Raw genomic sequence first — 25,296 nt, 5'->3', positions numbered from 1 at the left:
AAATATATATAGCATGCAAAAAGATATCGCTAAATTTGATAATTTAGCGCAGCGTTCCTATAGTAGATTATTTATTCTGAATATTTCTGGCGTACTGCCATAAACACCCCGAGCGCACTAAACAGCACCCACACCTCTTTCGGCAATACATTTAGTTGATCATTCACTTGTCGTTTTGGCGTAAGTGCGATAATTTAATTGCCGTCTGACGTGAAGGTCTAATGTTGCGAATCAGCGCGCGTCCCCGTAACACCTCCGCGAGACTCCGCTCAAAATTCCATTTCTTCACACGCGCGTCAATCGTCATGCAAACTACACGAGTTCGGATAGCCAAGGTAGGAAAAGTGGCATAAGATACACGTGTTATATAAGACATAACGACCTTACTGTGCAGTATACATTTCTGTTTGACAAAAGAAAGCAGGTTACGTCGCATATTCTTTACAAATGTACGATAGCACTTTTGTCCACTTTAACCGTTAACCAGGACTGCTGAGTTCACTCTTCACTTATATTATAGTGTAGTTTTCAGCAGTAAGATCATGGACATCTTAGAATTTGCATTAATCCTGTTTTCTTACAGAATAGTTTAGACTGTTAGTTACTATCAAAAACACGAAACATTTGGCTAATGCAAGTGCACCTGTAAGTTTAATGCTTTTATTTTTAATCGACTGTTATAACACTTGTCTTTTAGCCTACAGGTAAAATCATTTTTGTTTGTTTGCGTCTGTCTTTTGTCATTCCACATCATTTATGCCAAATTGTAAATAGAGGCTAATTGTCAAATTCCTTTACATGGAAAGAGAGTATTTACTATGTAAACTTAATGGGAACTGTTACAATGTCCTTCATGGCTTTGCTTTTTAACACAAACCGGAAGATCCAGTTTTTGCGAAGCTACCACCTCTATAGGCAGACTGGCAAACACTCGATAGTGGCCGAGTCATCAAACGCTGACAGTTTTGCCGTTCAGACACAGTTCAGATGTAGACTGACCTCTGGGAACTGGAAACCTTGAAATGGAAAAAAAGATGGCACATTATAATCCAGTAAGTCTTTTACAACCGCATTCCAACCGAGTTCAGCTCTTCAGCTGATATTATAGACTTATAACATTTAACGAATTTGTGCTTCAGCCGCTGTCACCTTCGGCCAGTGATGTTAATTTAGGGGCCTCAGCCAATCCTCAGTAAGTTGCTTTTTATTTCTTTTTTAAAATTAGGTTATTCATATATATATATATATATATATATATATATATATATATATATATATATATATATATATATATATATATATATATATATATATATATATATATATATACACGTGCACAGTTTCCAGAGAAACGGGACTTGCACAGCTGACTTGCACTTTGCTTGTATAGCTGATGAAGGACTTCTGTCAAAAACGTCCTGTTTCACTGGAAACCTTGTGTACTTCACTACAATTTTGAATATTTTGAATATTTTTGAATATATTATATATATATATATATAACTGCAGTTACACACCTAGAATCTTCATCATATATATGATGGTGCTAATTTTGTGCCTTCTCTGGTTTCAGTGCCAAACCAACAGACTTTGATTTTCTTGCTGTGATTGGAAAGGGAACCTTTGGAAAAGTAGGAGTGTTGGAAGCATTGCATTATGACTTGAGAAATTATTAACCTTTTAATAGCAAGTCTGCTGAACTTTGTTTACTCTGCTATCTTTAGAATATATAATGCAGAAAATTCTATATTTACTGCAGGGTTTTACTCAAGGTAATAATATGCCATTGGAATGACATTATCAATTACAGGTGCTCCTTGCCAAACTCAAAGTAGATGGAAAATTTTATGCTGTGAAGGTTTTGCAGAAAAAAGTCATATTAAAGAAAAAAGAGGTTTGTACTGCTAGCCTTTTCCACCTGAACATTTGTTTGGTACATATATAGGAGTCATTATTTTAAGCTGAGTGTTTGATAATGTGACCACTTAACCTAAGAAGTGGAAGCGTGAGTGGCCATGACTAATTTTTTGTTACTGTAGTAGCGATCAAATGTAATGATATACTTCCTCTGTCCTTTGTACCATGACAATCATTTATAGCTCTTAGCTGAACACTTAACCTTTCTTTTATTGTGTCTGTGCCTACATGTGCTGCTTCCACCACCTGCATTTTGCAATGTCACCACTTGTGAAATGAGCTGAAATCCTGCTAAACGTTCCACTTGTAATGCACCGCGGGCGAATCAGTTACATGAGTCCATTGTCTCCAATAAGCAAACAACTAAGAAGAATGTGCCACTGTTTGAGGAGATGCTAACGCATCAGGCTTGAATGCTCTGTCCAGAGTGTGCCATTGTGTTTGACCTTCACGGAGAGGCAGTGTTGCTGTGTCACCTCGCCTCATGTCATTTGCATCAATGCTGTTCTGTGCCTTCCAGCAAAAGAATATAATGGCAGAAAGGAGTGTCCTCCTGAAGAGCCTGAAGCACCCCTTCCTTGTGGGCCTCCACTACTCATTTCAGACCTCAGAGAAGCTTTATTTTGTCCTTGACTACGTCAATGGAGGGGAGGTAGAGTCTGACAGAGAAACTTGGCCGTGACCATCGTGTACCCTTATCATTGCAGAAGTTTGCTCTCAAGTTGGCTCATGATACCATGCTTTTGTATGCACACAGAGTTCACATATAGGTCAGATCATTTGTGAATACGTATGCAAACTAGCCCTTTTCTTTTATTCCCAGCTGTTCTTCCATCTCCAGAGAGAGCGGTGTTTCTCCGAACCGCGAGCACGCTTCTATACAGCTGAGGTTGCTAGTGCCATTGGCTACCTCCACTCCCTCAATATTATTTACAGGTCAGTTCCTGGGACATTTTCTGTAATCCACATTATAAATCACATGAATTGCTCAATTTCACATCCACACTTCAACTCTTTCTGATCTTCAACCTATCCATCCAGGGATCTGAAACCGGAAAACATTCTATTAGATGCTCAGGTATTGGGGACTACCCATCTTTGAATCTAATGTGTTCTAAAATCCTTGGAAATGTGTTGTGACTTGTATGCTAAACACCACTGCCTGCTTTAGGGTCATGTTGTGCTGACTGATTTTGGCTTGTGTAAAGAAGGACTGGACCCAGAAGCTACCACCTCAACATTTTGTGGAACACCCGAGGTGAAGAACACAAGAAAAACACTTTACTTGTTGAAACTGGATTCCACCTTTCCTTCCATCATGCATTACTACCATGGGAAGTCTTCCTCTCTCATTTCAGTACCTGGCCCCAGAAGTGCTCCGGAAGGAGTCATATGACCGCACGGTGGACTGGTGGTGTCTAGGAGCTGTGATGTATGAAATGCTCTTCAGCTTAGTGAGTTCCACCACTGACCTCATAGTGCACGATTTGCTTACAAACAGTGCATACACAAAACCATTTGAAATTTGAAATTCCTTTTGAATTTTCTCTTTACAATTTCTGTCTCTTTCACAATGTGGTGTGTGCAGCCACCTTTCTACCAACGTGACGTAGCAGAGATGTACGACGGCATCTTGCACAAGCCCCTGCAAATGCCACCTGGGAAATCAAATGCAGCCTGTCACCTGCTCCATGGGCTGCTGCAGAAAGACCAGCACCGTCGACTGGGCGCCATTGCTGACTTTGTGAGTTACATTTATGGCATTGAGCTGACACTTTTATCCAAAAACACTTACAGTTATGATTAAATACAGCTCAAGCAATTGAAGGTTAAGCACCTTGCTCAGGGGTTGAACTGGCAACTTTCTGATTACTAGTTAAGCACCTAAGCACAGAGCTACCACTGTCCAGCTTACCATACCTGCATGGTATGAGTGAGTGAGAAATGTTGTGAGAAATTACATTATAGCCTACAAATGTGACGTTCTTCTAGCTAATGGGACATTTCTCTGGCAAATGAACACGTTAACATGCTGCTAACCCCACTAGTAATAACACTGTGTGTTTGTCTTGATGTAACTATTAAGATAATGGAAGCATTGTTTTGGCTTGCAGCTTGAGATTAAAAATCATGTGTTCTTCAGTCCCATTAACTGGGACGACCTCTTTCACAAGCGCATCACTCCACCTTATAACCCCAATGTGGTAGGTTGTGAACATAATTCTTCACATTTAGTGTATCTTAAGCAAATGTTTTCAATCTTCATGCATATTAGATTTTTGAGTTTCTTATCAATTTCTGAAAGAATTGGCATTGTTTTATAAATATTACTGGTTAATCACAAGTTTTTTTTAGAATTAAACTGATTGATATATGCAGTGAAATAGTTCTGTCAGTGTGTTTACTCTATAACTGCAATTTCCCCAGAGAGGTCCAGCGGACCTCCAGCACATTGACCCAGAGTTCACCAGAGAGATGGTGCCCAACTCAGTGGGTCATACCCCAGAACTGAACCCCAGCCTGGGTACCAGCAGCTCTAATGCTTTCAACGGCTTTTCTTATGTCTCTAGTGATGACAACTTTCTCTGAGGCTCCTGGAGCTTGAGCCTTCACTATAAAAAGAAGTAAGTAACCTGCCTGCCTTAATATTTTGAAGAAGAGTAAGTAAGTTAACTAGGAAGTTAACAGAACCATAATCTGTGATTTATATTCATATGTGAAGATATTCAAAGATACTCAAAGTTTCAAGGCAGTTAGGTTATCTGCTTTTTGGAGTTAAAACAATAGTGTCTGCAAGCTATATGATTGCCTTAGTCAAGCCTCAGAGCATAAGCCGTCATTTTAAACATTGAACACCGAATGGCAGTTTTAATTTTCCTTTCATTGCACCAGTTACCAATGAGCTAACGTCCAAGTCAGATGAGACTGGACAGTAGTACACCGTTCATAAGCTCCCCCTCACCCACATGTGATGAAACTTATGCGAATATTTTCCACATTGCCTTCTGTCTGTCACTTGACTGTTAGTGTGTGTGGTTAAATGACTGTCCTCCTGACATTTTTTATTATATACTCAGTGTTAAAATGGATTATGTATATACAAATTCTGACCCAGTACTGGACACTGTATATAATAACGAGTCCTGGTTTAAATATTAAACTGGAGAAACAGTGTAACCATTCTTGTAGTTGCCTTATAATAACTATACTGCTGAACCTTGATGCATTTATGGCTTCCTTTAAGGAAAACAATATTATTAGTAACAAAACATAAGTGATTGCTGAGTGTGTTGTAGAGCACAGTATACATGTGATATGTTTTGTTTTCAGTTGTTCTATGAGTGCCAAGCAATTGTATAAGGTGTGGTAAAAACAAGTAAAAGATAAAACATTTTCCTGCCTTACCACCATTATCATGTATTTTCTTGTTCATTATGTAAATTACAAATGACAACACTCAGAGATTTGTCATTGTATAATGAGAAGTGATATGTAATAGCACAGCATTGCATCAGAAGTTTATTACCACTGTTAAAAAATTTATGTAAGCAACCCAGCTGTCTTAAAATTCTCAAATAGTTAACAAAATGTGTAACAGATTTTTATTCTAATTTACTTTCTTAGAAACAAATAAATAAGATTACTTATTTAAGACATAGCAACAAATGTTTTTACTGTGTAACAGGAAGTAGTAAGCTTCCAATATCATCACCTAAAACAAAAGGTACAACAAAAAGTCGACATGGATCACACATAGTTGCTTAAGCCTGTGATGATGTCCTTTCTTCTCAATGTTACTCCTTGCACCAACAGAAGCTGATGAACAGAAGCCCCCCCAAAATGGCCAGAAAGACACCCAGCATCACTTCAATCACCAGGGACTGTAGGGGGAATGCACCGTACACATACACACTGAATGTGGTGCTCAGTTCACATAAGCTGTGGGAGGACAGAGCAGACACTTTACCACCTTAACTTACACTAGCACACCGTTTGCAAAATGATTTCTCTACTGCTTGTGATACCTTACCTGTAACTGGCATCCACTACTGTTGCTTTGAAAATGTATATCCCGTTGTACTTGGAGAAGATTATTCTGTTCCCGGCATCCTTATTCAGAACCTGATACTCTGCCTTTTGATTTATGAGCTCTGGTCCATCTGGATCATTGCAACTTTTATAATTCTTAAGAACAATCAGAAATAAGTAGCACGAAACCACCAAGCATCACACAAAACAACCCTTGGATTAGAAGGAATTTGCCCCCATTGTATTTTTGCACCATTATGGCAATTAAATAAATATTAATTACTTTGCAAAGGTCATAATTTTTAATGCCACTGTGTGTGTGGAGTGGTGGTACCTCTCTACTCCAGGCAGTGTTGGGGTTAGGGTGGCTTTGGCGAACCAGCATGGAGATCCAGTTCTGAGGCTGAGAAATACATTTAGCATCTCTGACTGACTGCGAATACTGGTAGTTGTACATTCCGTTCACTTCAAACATCACAAAATCTGCTGGCACATACTCCTCAAACTTGTTACCACTCCAGCTGAAACAGGGACAGCTGAGGTTCAAGGTGGGCAACATTTCCAGTCAAGATAGTACTTTGTACATGATACACTTGCAAGGTCATTACGCTTGCAAGGTCATTTAAACTGCTGTATATTGTACTATTTATCAATATTGTATTATGTATTATATTATTTAGCAATATAAATTACAATCACACCACACAGCAAAAGAATCTTTAGGTTTGAACTGTCGCAGTGTAATAAGTGTCTTTTTGGGATTCTCCACTGCCAATAAAAAAATGAAGTGGATAAATCCCAATTTAAAAAGCAATTGTCTCTGCCTTCATTCTGTTTAAATGAACATCACTTACTAAACTTTGAACATTATGAAAGTAATTGAACAGTTGCCAGCTGTACAGTTTTGCCAGCCAAAGCAAAACTAATGTGTCAGGGTTTAACAGTGTTGAATATAATCAGATCAGGGCATGTGCCAAGTTAAGGAAACTGGCCACAGAAAAGTGCAGTTATGAGTCCAAGCTCCATATCTGTGATATACAGACACTTAAGCAGAACTGCTGCTAAACATTTATGTCAGGACTTCTACTGGATGTCATTTACAGCTGAAATCAATGTGCTGGATGAATAATCTGTGCAGTAAGTGTAAAACCTGCATGTTAAGAGCACTGTCAGAATGTTATGTAATCTGATAAGTCCACACAGCTAAACAGGGTAGTTTACACTTTAAAAGGCAGGTGAACAGTTGAACATAATGGTGAGCCTGTTCTTCCAGTTACATATGTCCACTTACATATTAAGAAATTTTAAAATGTGCAACACAACACATTTTAAAATGTTTTAATAAATCTGAAAGCAAAAAGCAGCCCTCTAACTCTAAATACTGTAAACTAATATTGTGTTCATACACACTGTTCACATTATTTTGTTCTGAAATAAAATGCATCATTGCAAGATGTCGAGGGACTTACAGCTCCAGGGTTGGTTTCCATGGTATGTTGTAATAGGCGAGCACGGGGCATTCATACTTGGTAAAGTCATACTGAATATGGAGGTCTTTGCTGGTTGAGTTTGGCCTAAACAGATGCTCTGGGTCATAGACGCTTCTGGGGATATAGTAAAAAGCATTTTATTTCCAGCTGAGATTTGCACACTTCACAGTTGGAAAATATTTATTGCTTCAGTCCAGAAGCCATCATGAATTATAGTGCCTACTTTGGAATGGTGTAAGAGAAGTTGTCCTGAAGTACTTCCTGGTTTAAGATACCCCTAGAACATGTTGTTATATTGCTAATGGAAAGACACATTGAAAGAAACAACAGTCAAAATCAGCAGATTTGCAATGTCATGTCTATTTTAACAATGAAAGGCAGGGCAGATTGAAGGAATAAGCCCTCTCCTACCTCAAAACCCGTAAATGCTTTTCAGGAGGGCATCCACTTATGATGTGGGCTTTCTAAAACAAAAATATCTAATAAGTGTTTTATGATCATTCACTACCAATTACTTATCATTATTGATTATTATTTAATATCACCAAGTATTTGGTCTTCACCAAAGGGTTATGGTCTTTGCACACTATGTGCCTTCTCATCAGGTCTACTGTGACTGTAGACAAGATTCCACTGTCCTGCGAGCTGTGATGGAAGAGAAAACACCTGCTGCACATCACTGCCACCTCCTGGAAGACCATGCAAGTGCACGCATGATGAAGCACCCTCCTCACCCCCCACCCAAACAGTGCTAACACTGACGTCAATTCCAAAACCACACTGAAAGCCATATAAATTAATTAAAATACTCCAACCATGAATTGTATGGTTGTGAGGGATGCATATACATTAAGTTATAAATATGGATTATCTTGTTTAACAAACAAACAAAACAAATCTTCCATATAACATCTTCCTACCAATGTAACATATTTGTAGCTTTCCTGTCTTTTAATGGGCGAATTGTGATGTCCTGGAAGTATGTCCAACACATTGTAAGGACAACAGCCATGTAAAGGAACCATAAATATTAATCTGTACATGCACTGGAAAGTCTTCTAAGAGCATAAATTACATTAACACATCTAAGCATGAGAGTACCAGTCTGTATTTGATATTTCCTATAGTGGTGGTACCATCCTCTTTGCATATGTATCTAGCCTCCATGACCTGAGCATCTGTCACTGTGACCTACCAGAAAATCAAAAACCACAGAAAATGCAAGAAAATGGAGAAAACAACTGTCTGAGATTCTTCAAGTGCTCCAGGAGCCAAAAAACATACTAGCTCCGGAATTCTCAACATCTACATAAAAAAAAAACCGCACAGCCGGTTTCTTACCAATGGAAATAATCGACTGTAAAGGGAGGGGGAGAAAACAGCAGTGAGTTGTGTGGTGCCACCAACATCAATGTAAAACAGCTGATCTTCAAAGTCACTATGAAACTCTTCTACCTGAGATATAATAGAGCAAACTATACACTCTAACAAATCACAGTAATATTGAAAACACATGATGTTAATGCCATGGACACTGACAAAGCATTACGGTTACCATGATACCAGGTTACCATAGTTTACTTTTAGAAGTAGCCCCATTAGCATTGGACTGCTAGCAACATCGGTGTTGTTCAGCTGAACTGTAATTAAAATAAATTAAAAAGTTTAAAATATTGGACAGTTTGTTGCCTGACCAGACAAAACCCAGCAGGAGGATCAGAGCGTGTTAACTCCTGGTTGACATTGATGTAGGTACGATCGAAAATAAAGTCTGTCATCAGCAGGTCCTTAGCCCTGGCTTTAAACAGCATCAGGTCTCCATATTCAGTGAACATCATGAAGATTTCCCCACAGACATCCATAACCAAAGAAAACTGAAAAAGTGTGAAGTAGGAAAGAGATCTCACTATATGACAGTGCAAGTTTATAATGTACTTTCACTATTATATGTGATTGTAAATACTAAAAAGAAAAACAATATGACTTTAGCACAATAAGCCCAAAGTACAAATTATTTGTTATCATGACAATCACAAAAACAGATGTGGTTTGCATGACTCCACACATTTCTTTTGCTCTTTACTTTAGTCATTGCTGCTTCGAGTCCAACTCTTCCATAGTACAGGGCCCCATCACTTGTATAAATGGCCACGAAACCATGATTGCCTACCAGTGACAAAACATGTTAATGATATTCTTTCTTCAGAGCTGGAAGAAGGGGAGCTTCTGTGTGTTGCTATGACTACCTGTTGTAACCTGCAGCACTGTTTCACCTGAAGAGGGTAAGGTGCTCGTTTCTTTACCAATCTGGGAGAAGGGTATAATAATGAGTCCTACTCAACAAGGAGGAATGAACAAGGAGAAAAGCAAATATTCACTGATTAGATATATGGTTTTCTGGTAATATCACCAGTCAAGCTTGGAAGGTAATTATGTTTCGTTTCAAATTCAAATCTAAATCTTTTAATTTTTTGTATTAAAGGAAAAAAATATTTTGATGATAATGGCTGAGACTGGTGCAGTTATGATTAATCTGAGGATACAAGAGTTTACCATTGTTGGGTGAATACAGCAGCATGTGTGGTGACCATATAATGAGATGGCCCTGCATGCCACGAGGCTGAATGACCTGGATGTGGTGCAGAGGATCCCTCAGTGGGTGCAGGACAGCTCGCAGCAAGGTTTTGGAGAATACATACCGGAAAGAAAGCTGCCACAATTCAGGCAGTACCCCACAGGGTTGATACATGATATAACTGCTTGCTTAGATGAGTAATCATACCATATTCTGCTCATCTATGACCATAGCCACAATAGTAGACAGAGTAGGCATATTGTACACACCGCCAATAAACTGCTGTGAGATAACAAATGGAGATGATTAAAAAAATTACCTGTGGAGTTATACATGTTCTTTGTGAAATCTGTACTGTCTAAGCAGTGATGCCTTTATTCCCTTGAACATGCACAATTCACAGAGCTTACTTTGGGTAGAAAACAAAAACAACAATAAAAACAATACCAAAAAACAATGAGTTACTCTTGCCTGTCTATCAATTCTTACCTTGGCCATTGGTGCAACTCGCAAAATCCTAAAGTGGAATCCTCCGTCCAAAGAGAGAAAAACGTGCTGATTCTCCACAGCATTTCCAACTTTGTAAACTATGACAACTGAACTCACATCCTATGCAAACACAGTGGTGCACTATGTGAAAACTTATCACAGGACTTTCATAATGTGCATTAATGTACATGATCTGCACTTACCACACAGGCCTTGTCCTTACTGAAGCAGCACTGAAGAGATGACACACTAGACACACTTGATGCAACACCTGACAATAACATTTCATTTACCTGACACTTTTATCCAAAGCAACTTACAATTATAACTGAGTACAACTTGAGCAATTGAGGGTTAATGGCCTTGCTCAGGGGCCCAACACTGGCAACTTTAACCAGCAACCTTCTGATTACAAGTCAAGTACCTTAACCACTGAGCTACCACATGCTACAAACATGACTCACCTCAAATGCTAGTGACTGTGCTGAAATGTGCTATAATTTAATAAAATAAATTAATAAATAATAATTAAAAACACCTTGTGTGGGAATCCAGGTCTGTGTTTCCAAGGAATAAAGGTAGACCTGTCCAGCAATCACAATCACAACATGATCTAGCACAAAGGCAGCTGATGAGACAGAGCCACTGGATATCTAAAAACGTTATGTTGAATTTGGAAAAGTTAATAATTTATTTGCAATTTGAATGGTTAAAGAATTGACAGGGATATGGTCTTTTGTTTTACACCTGTGGTCCAAAGTAATGTAGAGGCACAGAATGTTCATCAAAAAATGATGTTGTTAAGAGGATCTGTTTTGTGCTATTTACAAAGCATCAGAGTGTACACAGACACAAACACACACACACACACACACACACACACACAGAGAGAGAGAGAGAGAGAGAGAGAGAATATGTTTTAATGTTATTACATAGAAGTTGATTGTCATTTTAAATACTATACCGCTATGAAATTATATCTCACCCCATGTATAGTGCAAGTCGATTGTTACAGTGACTCTGGACTAAAACAGGCCTGCTATCTTGGTTATATAATGGTACCTGAGGAAAATAATGATTTATTAACATAAAGGACCAACGAATTGTACGCAACAGACTGTACACCTGACTGGGAGCTACATAAGACAGTTTTTAGCTTACCGTTACTGACACATGTCCTTTGTATTCAGTAGATGCAAGGCTGTTATAAAGTAATGTTGTTAAATATGTGGACACAATATATTAATTTTGAATATCCAGACGTCGTTATCTATCTAATTATCTTAGCTTAGCTAGCTAGCGTTAGCTGGAAAGAGTCATTAGCTTTACGCTACCTCTTCTGCTGCCCCCAAGTAAATATATTACAGAAGACAAGTAACGTGGGAGCAAAGATGCATCTATAAAATAATTTAATCATAGTTAATTGTCCCAATTATACAGCTGTATATATAGCTAGCTAATATTGTTCCGTTACTAACTTTGACATGATTACGACCCAAAGTAAGTCGCGAGCGCAGCCAAGTTGGACAACTCTATAGAGTTAGCTAGCTTGTATATCAATATGATTGTGGATAAACCGTTTTCTTTCATTGTCTGATATAAACCGATGTGTTATTGTGTATCTTGTAATATTGTATCTGCGTCCTTTTTCTCCATAACGATAAGCAATTATTAAACATTAAGGACGTGTCTGTTGTTACTAAATTGATTACTTAAGAGAGCTAGCTTGCTATGTTACTTAGGAAATGCGCAGTTGTAACGCAGCTCTGATGCGCAAGAGCCAACTGACTATGCGCGGGCGCCGTTTAACTTCGACCAGTACATTCATTTGCAGTTGATACTTCGGCGCCTGAAGGTGCACTACAGCACGGAAAAGAAAAAGGCAAATGTTTTGATATTACAACAAAAAGAGTTATCACGTAGTGTATGCTTGGCTTTAATTATTTGGAAACCGTTGATAACATAGAATCTTGGAAGACAGCTTTCAGTGTTAAGGTATGTGAATAAATCACGGCTGCGTGGTCTCATTAGCTACTAGCTGGCTAACTCCGCTAATGTATTAGCATAATTACCTGCTGTTTTCGGTTCTAACTAGCCTGGCGTAGCTTTCAAGCCCGACTAGTTACGATTGTATAGCTGTCTACCGTTAGTAAACCTTTTATGTAGTCTCATATCCAAAACCAAGCTTTTAAGGTAGCTAGGTTTGCTAACCCAGCTAACGTACACAGCTGTAACGCAAGAGAAAGCTAGTTACCAGCTAGTTACAGATGTGCGAGCTAGCTAACTGAGCGCTAACCTAGCTATGTAGCTAACTGAAAGCTGGTTAGCTAAGCTTTGTGTCCGTACAGATGTAAATAAACAAGTGGAAAGGTTACTTCGTCCATATCAAGTCTGCGTGAAATTGATACACACAGATGTTTGTGGAAAGTCTTGACGTTTTTGGCTATATCGTAAACGTGCTAGCTAACAGTCTGAACTAGCTAGCTAGTTAGATAAGATAGTTAGCATTAGCCAAGTTAGGTAGCTACTTCAGGTTGAGGGTAGCAAGAAGCTTTTTTTGCAAAAAACAAAGTATAACAAGCAGTAAAGCAGATCTTAAACGGTGATGTTAGTTCATCAAAAACCTGTAATTCAGGTTTGTAGACACATAGCTTTGTCTAATGGACGTTTTAGATGACGTTCATTTGCGTTACGTCTAGCTCCGGTCAAATAGCTGGCTAACTAGCATAGATGGAAGTAGCTAGGATAGCTAACTAATTGGCTCGTGTAATTCATTATCTAATGCTAAAGGTTTAATTATAACATTGTAGCTAGATTAAACCGTTGTCGGCAGCAGCCAAAATTTTGTAACGTTTTAACGTTACTGGTAGAATTAGCTACATGTACATATATCTTGTTAGAATTGGCAACAAAAAAGCAAGTACCCTATCCTCCATCCAGTGTAGCTCCCTGTATTCGTGAGGAATCATTTGTCTCTATTGTAACTATAGTCCACATTGTAACTGTACTGTCTCTAGTGTAATTACTATTTAATATGTTGGGTCCATAGTGTGCCTAGATATGTCTTATGCTGCTGCAACAAAACAGTTACCCTTTGGGATGAATAAAGTTATCTATCTCTGTCTGTCATGGTACATTTTAAAATGAGAAGCAGGAATCTGCTGAGGACCACATTTCCTCTTTACTATATTTTCAGCCTCATGGAGGAAACAGAAAACCTTAATCCTGTAATGGACATCCCTGAAGATCAAACAGCGAATGATATGTCCAGGGCTAAATGGACTCTTGAGGAAGTAAGTAATATTAGCATTGGGTCTCAACATTGAAACACCTTCATGCAATCTTTGCCCTTGCTCCTGGAGAGCTTCACAATTTCATGAGGAGCTGGATCAGATGTGTTGTCATTTGAAAAACCCTGATATTAGCATTCTTGGTAATGTCATCTTTACTGCATGGTAAAAAACCCTTTATTAATAATGAATTATTTTATTATGACAGTTATAAAGTGCATTCAGTATGGTGCAATATGACTTGTGCACATACAGTAAAAGGTGAGACAGCATATATATTTAAAGTGGACTCTGAGCATTTGCTTAGTTGCAATATGCTTTTGTAATGGTTTGAAACTAAAAATATTTGATTTGCCACCCACATGCACAAATATGGCTGCCAAATATGCAAAAGGTATTGATCCAAGAAAAAAGAAAGAAAGGAATGTGGGTGGCAGCATCAGGGGTTTCACATGTAAATTAAAAAAACAGCAGCTGTCGCTTAGTTAAGTGAAAATGCTGTAGAACTTTTGGCACTAAATTAAAATTCATTGCTGATGTCATTTGCTGGGTGAATCAAAATCTTGTCTAATGGGCTTTACTAGGCAATGATGGCAGAATTTCATTTGTTTTATTTCTCATTTGTCCTTACAATAATGCCTGGCAAATGTCTTTTTATTTATTTATTTTCAACATTTAGGATGAAAATCTCAAGTCACTAGTTCAGAGCCTTGGCCCCCATAATTGGAAGGCAATTGCTTTGCTCTTACCTGTAAGTAACAGTAGTTTTTCATAAAAGAAAACAATATTATTTTCCATTTTAAAGATTAATTGTTGTGTGTGAGAGTGGCATATGGAAAGCTAAAACAATTTTCAATATTACATCTTCATAGGGACGCAGTGAGCAGGACTGTAAGCATCGGTTTACTACTGTATTGGACCCAAACCTTGTCAAGGGAAGTTGGACTAAGGAAGAAGATGAAAGGGTGAGCCTTGAGAATGAGAGAGGGAGAGATACCCACACCCCGAGCTAAACTTCCGTGGGACTTCGAGAGAGAGAGAAAATCTGGAAGTCCCACAGGATCCACCATCTTCAGGGGTGTATCCCATTTGGCCGTTTCTGTATACTATGCCAGCCACTTGGTTATGGCGTTCCATGTACAGTCTGCCTGCTAGCATCTTGCATCCCATTGTTATATGCTGGATTGTCTGCATCTGGGGTCCTGCCTGGTGTTGTAGATTCCAACTTCTATTTATTGTATTCACAGCTTGTTCCTGTGCTGTCTTTCAATCCATCCTTTTCTAGCCATTGGTAGGAGTTTTCCAAATTAGCCACTTTCTCTATTTGCCGGTAGCACATGCTGTGCAGGGGTTTATTCTCCCTTGATGGTTCTTGCTCCTCCTCATTCCCATTATCTTTGGCTTTCTGCTGTCTCGGGTATTTACTAAGTACTTCATCAGTTGGGGCATATTTCCTGGTGTATGGATATTGGTTGTTTCATCCTGGATACTGGTTCTGATGCTCACTAGTTCTCAGCTCCCCTCTTTCTGCTTAGTGCTCAGTCTCTGAGTGCAGGACTGGGATGAAACCCTCAATGTATTGTAAAGAGCTTCCTTGTCTTGATGCCAGTGGCTTCTATCTCCTCCTTTGGCCAGCTTAATGTGCCAGCACAGTATCTGGTGCCTGGTAGACTGTAGAGGCTGATAGCCCAGATCATGTTCTTCCCATTCACATGACCTCTCAGGACATGCCTCACTCTTAGTAGGAATTTGGCTATAGCTGCTTTCCTTTTGGTTTCCCATTTGTTGGTGGGATTCCAAGGTACTTGTAGCTGACCTTAACATCTGTTATGCTACCTTACCTTCCAAAGGACAATCCCCTCAGCTTTGGCTCTCTATATATATACACACATGTACATACACACTGGTGTACAGTTTTCTTTGCAGTCAATTGTTTTCTAACAAACCTCTTAATTTCTATAGCTTATGGAATTAGTAACAAAGTTTGGAGACAAAAAGTGGACAAGAATTGCCAAGTACCTAAAAGGTCGCAGAGGGAAGCAATGCAGAGAGCGGTGGCATAACCATCTGGACCCTTCTATAAATAAAACCTCCTGGACCACAGAAGAGGATGTCATCATCTGCAAAGCCCATAATATGTTAGGAAATCGTTGGGCTAAGATTTCAAGATTGCTCCCTGGCAGGTATGCAAATTTATATTTATATTTATATATATATATATAATGAGCATGTGTGACTTAAACATAGTGCGCCAATAAAATATATTAATGTGAATCTTTGATCATTGTATGTTAAGGTTATTGCATTGCTTAATTTGTTTTCATTCATAAATTTTAAATGCTGTTTTTGTTCAGTGTTGAGTAGCAAAATTTACTGGTCAGACCAGCAGAAACCTGTATACATCTTAATGGTGTGAACATGGATAGAGTAGCTGATCTAAATCAACACACATCCTGTAATTTAGTAGGAAAAATGGTTATTAAGGAACTTAAATCAACTTTAAAATATTAGTTCTTATCTAAATTTGGCCTGCAATGAAGACTCCAAATAGTTACATGCTTTAACAGACTTCAGTAATCCAAGGCAACCTTCAGAAGAGTCTCAAACATCCTAAGCCCAAGGAATGCCATCCTACTTAATACTTTGTATTTTTATTTTGTTCAGTTCACTCTAAATTTGTTGCATGTAGAAAAGTGTTTGAGAAATGTTCTAAATATTGATTCTGACTACATCTCAGATGACTGAGTTTAGTGTAATATTTGTTTTCAGCGTCAATGTTTGAGTGTGTTTCACTGCATCAAGACAATTGCACTGATTAATTTGTAATATACCTGACAGGACTGATAACTCTATCAAGAATCACTGGTATTCAACTTTAAAGCGTAAAGTGGAAACTGGTGCTTTGGTGCTGGATGATGGTGATATGCCTTGTGTAGAACCATCTATACAAAATAACGCCAATAAGTCTCCCCCTGTAGAGGAAAACAAGGTATGACAATGTAATATTTGGATGGAGCATATTATTTTCTTGTATATGAATGAGTTGCTAATTACTACAATGTAGGAACTGTGTTCTTAGGTGGACACTGCTTGTGTTGGTTTGACATCAGGTGCTATGGTGGACATTACTGAGGATGTAAGTCGTTTCTGGGTGACAGCGTTATAATGCTCATTTATGTTCATGCTCACATGCTTAATTCATATCAATCTGATTAAATATCTGAACTAGGTTTGTAAATTATAATATTGTGATTTTCAAATTATGTAGTTCTGATATTATTCCTTGCTGAATTTTCTTATGAATGGTTGATTGGATGTTTAAAATGTAATTGTTTGTTTATTCTATGTATTAATTGTAATTATTTGTTATATATATTTTTGTCCTAGCTAAATGAAACTACACCACTGCCTACCAAAATGAATTTGGATGATTTTTGTTGTGATGTTGTTTTGGATTCAGATCCTGTGACACATATTCCCGAGCAGGTAAGAATATTAAGTCTGTACTTGAATTGGAAAATTGGTTATTGGTGACATCATGCTTTGATATTATGTCAGCTGAGTGTATATTTGTATATGCTTTGTACAATATAAAATAATTGTACAATGTAAAATAGTACATTTCAGTACATATATTATTGTAATTGTCTTGAGTGATAAGATTACTAATTGCATTTGGAAACAATGCTTATACATTTAACTACATACTTACTTTGCTGTTTATGGAAAGGCATACAATTAACAAACAATAATGTTACAATTCACAGATGCATTCAGTGGAGATTAGTCGGTGCATTCACAACACAACCCCCCCCAAAAACACAAACAAACAAACCAGGAACTTAGTTCACTAGTATTTACCTAGAAAGTCTTGATTTTGAATTCAGTTAATATTTACACATTTTCACACAGGTATTTGTCATAATTGTGGAAGAATGATAATCACATAAAGAGTAGGTTCTTCTTTACTATTACTTTAATAGACAGTTAGACAGACAGGAGAAACCAATCAAGGAGAGGCAAGAGGAACTGAGCTGGATGAATGAAAGTAAAGATTGTGGAACAGGGAAAAAGAGAAATGCAGGTAATGGTAAGAGATGAAGGAAGGGACAATGGAGAGATGGAGGAAAAAATTGAGGATCCTAATCTAGGAGCATCACAAACAAACAAACAAACAAACAAGGACATTTTATTCTACCAGTCATTAAATGTACATATTGTAATAAGGGGCTGGTGATTCTCTCTCTCTCTCTGTGTGTGTGTGTGTGTGTGTGTGTGTGTGTGTGTGTGTGTGTGTGTGTGTGTGTGTGTGTGTGTGTGTGTGTGTGTGTGTGTGAGTGAGAATATTTAATAATTTTTTAAATGTTAAATATAAAAGTAATCTCTTCTTTGCAGTTAACCACAGTCAGAAATTCCAGGGATCCAAGGCAAAACCACAAACTCAAAACAAGAAAGCAGTTGAAAGCAGACTTTAAAAATGACACAAATGAAAGTCTCCCCCCAGGTTCAACTTCCAGTCACACAATGCAGTCTCAACAGAAAACCTTCACAAAGGTTGTACTCCAAATGGTGGCAGAAGACATGCTGCCACTTAGCATTGTTGAGGGGTCTGGGTTCCGGCACTTCATGGCTAGTATTGGTCCCCAGTACCCCAGGCTTTCACAGCGTATGGTTACATTAAAGCTTTATGATAAGGTGGAGAAGTGTCTTAAACCTCATCTGATTAAACAGCTCAGGAACTGTGTCACTGTTAGTAGAGGCAGTGCTGATGTTCATGTCACTGCAGATATTTGGTCCAGTGAGTATTCTGAACCTATTCTAGCTGTTCAGCTGCATTTCCTTGACAATGATTGGAATATTCATAGGCCAATGGTTGCTTTTCGCCATTTAGATCGGAAAAACTTGAATGTCTTGGTTAAGCGAGAGCTGGAGGCCGTGCTCCTTAGCTACAGCCTGTTTCACAGAAATATTGGCTATGTTATTGCCCACGAAGCCAAGAATACCATTGCTACACATGACCTTTTCTGCGACTACAAGATTATGCATAGTGCGCTAAAGAACGACCCAGATGAAGATGAGTTGTTAGACTTCCTTGATGATCAAGGCTCTATAGTGGATTTATCTGAAATCCTATTGGGCCAAAATGTTGACTGCATTAGCACCCTTCTGCACTTGGTGATCAAGGAAGCGTTAAAGGCTTCCAGGTCTGCTGAGTATGTGCTCTCTCAGGTCCAAGATATTGTGGCCTTCTTCCGCCGTAGCACCTATTGGAATGAGGTTCTGGTAAAGGAATGCAAACTTACCCTTGCAAATCCTTACAACTATAACAGCTATGCTTGGAACTCCACTTTTACCATCATTCGCAAACTAGTGCAGGAGTTTTCCTGGGGCTCCGTGATGGCTGTTTTAACACAAGCCCGCAAAGAGGCAAACGAGACTACCGTGTCTCCACCAGTAATCCATGTCAAGCGTGAACAGGTGATGGACCTCATAGGCCTGTTGGAGCCCTTTGAAGAAGCCATCCAGGTGCTTCAGGATGATGGCGTCACATTCTCCCTCGTCATTCCATCTCTTATTGGCCTTGATAAAACCCTCAAGGACAAGTCCACAAATTATACCCAGTTCTGCAAAGCTCTCCGCTCTGGCCTGCATGACTACTTCCAACCTCTGATTATGCAAAAAGATGTCATATTAGCCACGGTCCTGGACCCGCGTATTAAGCTTCAGCCCTTTGACGATGGCAAAGAAGTAGCTCAGGGTAGCACACTTGTTCCACCTACTAAATACTGGGCTTGTTCAATACTAGAATCTGCAATGAGTGAAACCAACACATGGTTTCCAGTGGAGGAAGGCAATGTGGCTCTAGATTATGGTGGTATACCTGCCACAGGAGCAGCTAGTTTGGGCAACATCAAGTGCTTTATGCAGCCTGCCCCAAAGGTAATGACTGTCTCAGAGCTGGACCTCTATATATCAGAACCTTTGCTAGATGGAGATGCTTCCATCCAGGTATTTTGGAGAGAGGCCACTCGTTTCCCACAGTTAAGAAGTGTCTGCCACAAGCTTTTGGCTGTACCTGCCTCTTCAGGAGGATTCAAACGTCTCTTTCCTCTGGCAGCATGTATAGTTCGGGCCCGAAGGAATAGGCTGCCAGAGCATGCTACAGAGAGACTGTTATTGTACAGAGAGTATCTAAGTTTAAGTGGTGGAAAAAACAGTACTAGATTGTAATCTATGTATTTGGAATATTGTTTTGTCAGGATTGTTTTTTTGTTTGTTTGGTTTTTGTTTTTTTTTTTGGTTTTTTTAATAGCCACATACTACATGCAAACAGTACAGACTGAATACACCCCATGTTTAAAGTTAATAGAAGTTAACTGATGTTTTATGAACCTGAGCTGTTAGGACACTTTGTCTGATGTTAACATTTGCGTTCGTCAAAGCTGCTGCCCTCATGTTCCAGCACAGACCTTTTAATTCATGATTTAATACTGTATGTGCATTGGAAATGTTATTAAATGTTATGATGTGTAATACTACACAATTCGTTATGTGTTCTTAAAATAATATTTACATCAGCAAGCTATAACACTCTCTTCTCAAGAATATAACACTCAGGTCTCAGACCAGAGTATACCATTCAGATCTCTCAAATTCACACTGAATACATTCTTGAACTGTATTTTCAGAATTTTCATTTTCAAGCTTTGCAGATTAGTCTATTGGTAGTAAATTGATTCATCTTGGAGTGGTCTGCTGTAATTTATTGTTATAACCCTACCTCTCCTTTAAGTGTACTTACTTATTTGCTGCCACCTGTGCTTGCTTGGTGGTCAAGTTACTTGACTTTTAATCGGAAGGTCGACGGTTCCAACCCCTCTAGTAAGCTGGTACTGTGCAAGACCCTTAACCCTCAATTACTCAAGTTGTACTCAGTCATAATTGTAAATCACTTTGGATAAAAATGTCAGATAAATGTAAAAGTATTTCCATTTAATTAAATGCAATAATGCTAGTTACATAAAATAACCTTGTGTTGTAGGGACTCTGTCATGTGTCTTCCAGGCATGAGTTAGATGCACTGCATTTGGAAGAATTTCCTTTTGGTCTGCTGTAGTTTAATGATTAGTTGTCGCAGGGCACATAGGCTGAAGCTGTTACCCTCAGAATATAGTCTACGCTCCTACAAACATCTGAATTCACAAGCTTTCTTTAAATTCAATTTTCATCTGGATGGATTTGGCACAGTTTTGCTGTTGAATGGAGTAAAATGAGTCCTTTGCTGTGAAAATGGGCAGTGTACCAATTTTGAGAATGATTTGGGTTACGAGTTCTTCCCTTGACATGTCAGTCTATGCTCTGGAGGTGATTGTGTTTTAAAAGTAAGTTCAGTTAATGAAAAGGAAACAGTAAATGACTTCAAATCTGTAATTAACTGGATGGCCTGTGGAGAAACAATACTGTCTTGTGATGTTTAAAGGGAAATTTCACAGCTGTGCTTCTAAAACAGCCTCTGGAAATAAGTAGAATAATGAAAATTTGAGGGTTAAATTAAATTTAATGAAATTATGCCTCTGTTTCAGCAGCTGGGATGCAATTTCAGGCATTTGTATTTGTCAGTTTTCAGCACAGGACATTTGAAATGATAAGCATATTAAGTCGGGGCAAAACTGGTATCCCGTAGTTCTCCCGCAAGTTTAACGCCCATGTAGTAATCCAGAAGATTTATTGTCTTCACGCCGACAAGTTTATTCAGGCGCCTGTAGGTGGCGGTATACATATCCAACTTGCAACAGTAGAATTAAAAATGGCTCAAACTGTCAGACCGGGAGTTAATCTCAAGTTATGTCTGCTTGTCCATATTACAGTTTTTGCCTGGTATGTGTTCATTCTTTATTCTAACTGTTCGTTAGACATTTCAGGCAGACATCCTGGAGCTCGGACATACGGAGGTCGCTGGAAGTACTTGACCTTTATCAATCTGGTAAGTAGCAATGGCTAAACGATTCTCAACAAAGTTAGTCGCTGACTTTGTTCTCAGTTAATGACGAAGCCAGCCAAATATTTGTTTATGAAGATGTACGATAGCTACTGACTTTCATATTCGTTTCCGGACAGTTATTGAGTAGTTAGCTAACGAGCTAACCAGCTATGTAACCGCGCGTAGCCTAGCCAGCTAACCGCACCTGTTTCCCGCGCAGGTAATGCAGACGGGCTTCTTTGCGGTTTGCGTTATAACTGATGTGGCGCACTTGGTGGTCCCGAGCAGAAGCACGCGGGGGACTGTGCTGTTCCTTGTAAGCGCGAGAGATGGGCTCTTCACCGTTCTGGCTGCTCCAGTCGGCACCGTGAGTGTCCCGGTCCAGAACACACGCTAACGTGAGTGGGCGACGGTCCGGTTAATGAACGGCACCTGTTCTTTTCAGTTTGTGTGCGCTTCCTTCTGGTCTCTGTACGCCTACGACCGAGAGTTGGTGTATCCCAAGCTCATAGACCACATTATTCCCGTGTGGCTAAATCACGCCTTGGTGAGTATTGGCAGTGCTGCTTCCATGGATCTGTCGGTTAATTCTTGTACTTGGCTACATGTAGGCCTTCACAGGCCTGAAAGCTCTAATAGTCGCTGATAACGTTTTGTACATATTTCTTTCACGTACTGTATTAAATTTGAAATTCAAACACTTAAATATGTAACGTTTTAGTATGCGTAACCTTTGTGCTAAATAAAAGCTTTGTCATGTTGGACCAGTATTAGTCTTGCTATTAAGATGGTGGATTTCGTGAGCTGTTCTTGACTGCAGTCGTCGTCCCCCCCCCCAGCACACCGCGGTCATGCCTTTGCTCTTGCTGCAGATGTATCTGCAGCACCACAGACACCCAAGTCGTCCCAAAGCCATTCTGAGCTTGGCTCTGTTTGCTTCCCTGTATTTGGCATGGTAATGTCCTCTTGGTGCTTTTTATGACAAATGCTCATTTTTACTATTTTGAATCTAACATTACATAATGGTTCCTAGCTAGAATATTCTGTAATCTGAACGAAAAAATAAAATTTTAACTCGCTATGCTTTAATAAACTAAATTGGTGCCTTTCTTCTTGTCTTTTTTTAATCTTTTATCACTTATTGATTTATCATTACTATCATCGCTGTTATTGCTGCTGCTGTTATTATTACTACTACCACTATTATTATTGACAATTATGATTTTTGTTTGACCTTTCATCTTTATCAGTGTTGGTTTCTGTATGTCATTAGTACATGTCCTTCCAACAAGGCTTGATCTCTGTTTATTTATGAATTATATATTCCCACTAATGAGGTTTTATTGGTCCTTTTAAAACAGACACACACACACACACACACACACACAAAAGGTGAGTACAGTCGATTTGAGCTGGTACCAGGTGGTGGAAATTGACATACCTGTGTGTTAATTTTTTTTCAGGGTCTTATGGGTTCGCCACATTTCGGGGATCTGGGTGTACCCCATCATGGCCCGCCTCAGTCCGCTCGGCTTGGTTCTGTTTCTGGCCATCGCCTCTGTCAGCATGGTCCCCATTTACCTGCTAGGGGAGAAGCTCAGTCATGCAGTCTGGAGCACAGCAGGTGAGAGGCCAGTCCAGCAAGGCCTGCCAGCTTACACATGCCTCATGCCAGTGTTACTGTACAATGTCTCCTAATCTAAACAAGGATGGGTGGTCTTGACTTCCCTTCACCTTCCTGTCTGATGATTGCTGTCGATGTACAGTCATGTAAGTAAGGTGTCTTTCTGACATTCTGCTCTCTCAAAGGGGATCAGAAGTTAAAGAAATAAGGGACTGCAGGAATCCAGATTGACTATCTACATTTTAAAACCATCTGGACTAGATCACTTCCTTGAGCTCAGAATAATGGTCCAATCACAGTTCACTCTGGAATGGACTCTGTGTCTTTCTGGCAGAATTCACCATGACTCCTGCAATCTGAATTAATAATAAAGGTGATTTGACTGCACAGATTAATCATTTTCACAAAAAGGTATGATTGTTGATGGCAAAAGTAGCAATTAATAATACATAATGTATGTAATATACTAGTTTGTTGTTGTTTAGAAAATTTGTTTGACACATGCATTCCTATTTATTCATATTCAGATGTACTAGAATCATAAGGAGTCCCTTGGTGGATTGTGAGATATAAAAATATAATTTTATTAAAAAATGAATGGTTAATACCGAAAATGTCAGAGTGGTTAATTTTGTGCTAGTAGTATTCAATTTCATTGTTCACTTAAAGCTAAATTCAGTGACTTTGTTTACATAAAACTAGCACTTGCAGTACTGACTAACATGTTTACGATACACTGCAGTATTGACAGTCAGTACAGGATGCTAAGTTCATAAAATATGGCTCTATCATTACTATACTTCCTCTGTCCTTAAAAAAAAATGTACTTTTTTAGAATAATTATAAACCACGCCTGTTCAAGGTCACAGAGGGGGAGGCTATCCCAGCAGCAGAAGGCAGGAACCCTCAGAGTGTTTCTCTCTCTCTCTCTCTCTCTCTCTCTCATTCACTCCCAGTCATACCAGACCAGTCTACCACACATCTTCAGGTATGAAGATGAGACTGAGGAAACGAGTATCTACAAGCTGTGAACTCAACCCAGGTCACCAGAGCTGTGAGGCACCTGTGCCAACCATTGTACATCCCTGGTTGTTTACATTTACAGCATGTAGCTGATGCTTTTATCCAAAGCGACTTACAATTATGACTGAGTACAACTTGCGGAATTGAGGGTTAAGGGTCTTGCCCCAAAGTGGCAACTTGGTAGTGAGTAGTCTGGTCAATAGTCAAGTACCTTAACCACTAAGATACCACTGCCCTGATTGTATGTAATCATTCATAAAAACCTGTGGTTCCACAGGAAATAGTTTGCCTTTATTTAATGTCATAAAATGTTGTTTCATTAAAGATAATTCATATCATTAATAGACCACATGAATAAAAAGTCAGGATCATTGCTTGAATTGAATAGTCAGAGACTTCTTGCTTGCTACTTTACAATTACATTAAAGCATATGTAATTTGCTATGTAACTGATGTAAAATCAAATTCTAATGCTGGCTTCATACAGAAAGCTGCATTTTAATGTTGCTTTTGCCTGATCTCTCCTTTTGTTCTGTTACTGTTCCTTCATTTACTTTAATGTGACCATTGCATTAGAAAATAAATATCAGATGTCATTTATATTTTCATGCAATATTGGGGCCCTGTTTTTTTTTTTAAATATTTTTTTTGTAAGGAATTTATTTATTTATTTATTTTTTTAAAAGAACTACAGATGATAAAGATTAGCCTAAACAACGTTATTTGTTGTCTGTTTGTGGCTGTCGACCTTTTCTCTTGCTGTTTCAGGCATAATTGGATTAGTGGGTTAAACTAGGTGGGAGCAGAAGTTGAGGCCTCATTCATAATCTGCTTGTTCAACAGTCTGCTGTGTTGATTGTCTTTCATTTCCAATATAT

General features: G+C 38.8%; 3 protein-coding genes across 10 annotated transcripts; all 3 read left to right on the top strand.

Annotated features, from left to right (window-relative positions):
- The first annotated feature begins 198 nt into the window (after positions 1-198).
- Positions 199-6,758, top strand: sgk2a (serum/glucocorticoid regulated kinase 2a). 3 transcript variants are annotated; one of them, XR_014119783.1, is made up of 14 exons: positions 199-335; positions 884-1,052; positions 1,140-1,192; positions 1,574-1,631; positions 1,811-1,894; positions 2,438-2,569; positions 2,741-2,853; positions 2,959-2,995; positions 3,089-3,175; positions 3,276-3,371; positions 3,506-3,661; positions 4,032-4,121; positions 4,488-4,541; positions 5,731-6,758. XR_014119783.1 is itself a non-coding variant. In XM_027001731.3 (14 exons), the coding sequence occupies exons 2-13, from the start codon at positions 1,023-1,025 to the stop codon at positions 4,504-4,506; spliced, it is 1,098 nt and encodes a 365-aa protein (XP_026857532.1). In that variant the 5' UTR covers positions 199-335; positions 884-1,022; the 3' UTR covers positions 4,507-4,541; positions 5,731-6,758. The 3 variants fall into 3 exon arrangements, 2 of the variants coding, with proteins under 2 accessions (XP_026857532.1, XP_081563312.1); XM_027001731.3 differs by having other exon boundaries at positions 4,345-4,541; XM_081707186.1 differs by having other exon boundaries at positions 253-335; positions 977-1,052; positions 4,345-4,541.
- Positions 6,759-12,327: 5,569 nt separating this feature from the next.
- Positions 12,328-21,404, top strand: mybl2a (MYB proto-oncogene like 2a). 2 transcript variants are annotated; one of them, XM_027001809.3, is made up of 9 exons: positions 12,328-12,495; positions 13,697-13,793; positions 14,470-14,541; positions 14,663-14,755; positions 15,753-15,973; positions 16,629-16,779; positions 16,870-16,926; positions 17,178-17,276; positions 18,186-21,404. In XM_027001809.3, exons 2-9 carry the CDS (start codon positions 13,701-13,703, stop codon positions 20,019-20,021), a joined length of 2,622 nt encoding a protein of 873 aa, XP_026857610.1. In that variant the 5' UTR covers positions 12,328-12,495; positions 13,697-13,700; the 3' UTR covers positions 20,022-21,404. The 2 variants fall into 2 exon arrangements, with proteins under 2 accessions (XP_026857610.1, XP_081563078.1); XM_081706952.1 differs by lacking the exon at positions 16,870-16,926.
- Positions 21,405-21,547: 143 nt separating this feature from the next.
- adtrp1 (androgen dependent TFPI regulating protein 1) lies at positions 21,548-25,020 on the top strand. Of its 5 annotated transcripts, XR_014119727.1 has the most exons (7): positions 21,548-21,774; positions 21,992-22,138; positions 22,217-22,318; positions 22,611-22,726; positions 23,235-23,395; positions 23,589-23,768; positions 24,352-25,020. XR_014119727.1 is itself a non-coding variant. In XM_027001744.3 (6 exons), exons 1-6 carry the CDS (start codon positions 21,598-21,600, stop codon positions 24,387-24,389), a joined length of 708 nt encoding a protein of 235 aa, XP_026857545.1. In that variant the 5' UTR covers positions 21,548-21,597; the 3' UTR covers positions 24,390-25,020. The 5 variants fall into 5 exon arrangements, 4 of the variants coding, with proteins under 4 accessions (XP_026857545.1, XP_081563079.1, XP_026857543.1 ...); XM_027001744.3 differs by lacking the exon at positions 23,589-23,768 and having other exon boundaries at positions 22,644-22,726; XM_081706953.1 differs by lacking the exon at positions 24,352-25,020 and having other exon boundaries at positions 23,589-24,009.
- Positions 25,021-25,296: the final 276 nt, after the last annotated feature.

The sequence above is a fragment of the Electrophorus electricus genome, chromosome 24, assembly GCF_041902795.1.
Source record: "Electrophorus electricus isolate QZ-2024a chromosome 24, ASM4190279v1, whole genome shotgun sequence".
Taxonomy (NCBI): Eukaryota; Metazoa; Chordata; class Actinopteri; order Gymnotiformes; family Gymnotidae; genus Electrophorus; species Electrophorus electricus.
The sequence above is the reverse complement of the archived record's forward strand: the minus strand, read 5'-3'. Positions and strand labels throughout refer to the sequence as shown.

Excerpts from the sequence above, each read along its gene's own strand:
- adtrp1 (XM_027001742.3), top strand. The coding sequence starts at position 21,598 with ATGGCTCAAACTGTCAGACCGGGAGTTAATCTCAAGTTATGTCTGCTT. Across the intron at positions 22,319-22,610 it reads TGTGGCTAAATCACGCCTTG|CACACCGCGGTCATGCCTTT; the intron begins GTGAGTATTGGC and ends CCCCCCCCCCAG. Across the intron at positions 23,396-24,351 it reads TGCAGTCTGGAGCACAGCAG|TCATACCAGACCAGTCTACC; the intron begins GTGAGAGGCCAG and ends ATTCACTCCCAG.
- mybl2a (XM_027001809.3), top strand. The coding sequence starts at position 13,701 with ATGGAGGAAACAGAAAACCTTAATCCTGTAATGGACATCCCTGAAGAT. Across the intron at positions 15,974-16,628 it reads TCAAGATTGCTCCCTGGCAG|GACTGATAACTCTATCAAGA; the intron begins GTATGCAAATTT and ends TATACCTGACAG. Across the intron at positions 16,927-17,177 it reads TGGTGGACATTACTGAGGAT|CTAAATGAAACTACACCACT; the intron begins GTAAGTCGTTTC and ends TTTTTGTCCTAG.
- sgk2a (XM_027001731.3), top strand. The coding sequence starts at position 1,023 with ATGGAAAAAAAGATGGCACATTATAATCCA. Across the intron at positions 1,053-1,139 it reads AGATGGCACATTATAATCCA|CCGCTGTCACCTTCGGCCAG; the intron begins GTAAGTCTTTTA and ends TTTGTGCTTCAG. Across the intron at positions 4,122-4,344 it reads CACCTTATAACCCCAATGTG|AGAGGTCCAGCGGACCTCCA; the intron begins GTAGGTTGTGAA and ends CAATTTCCCCAG.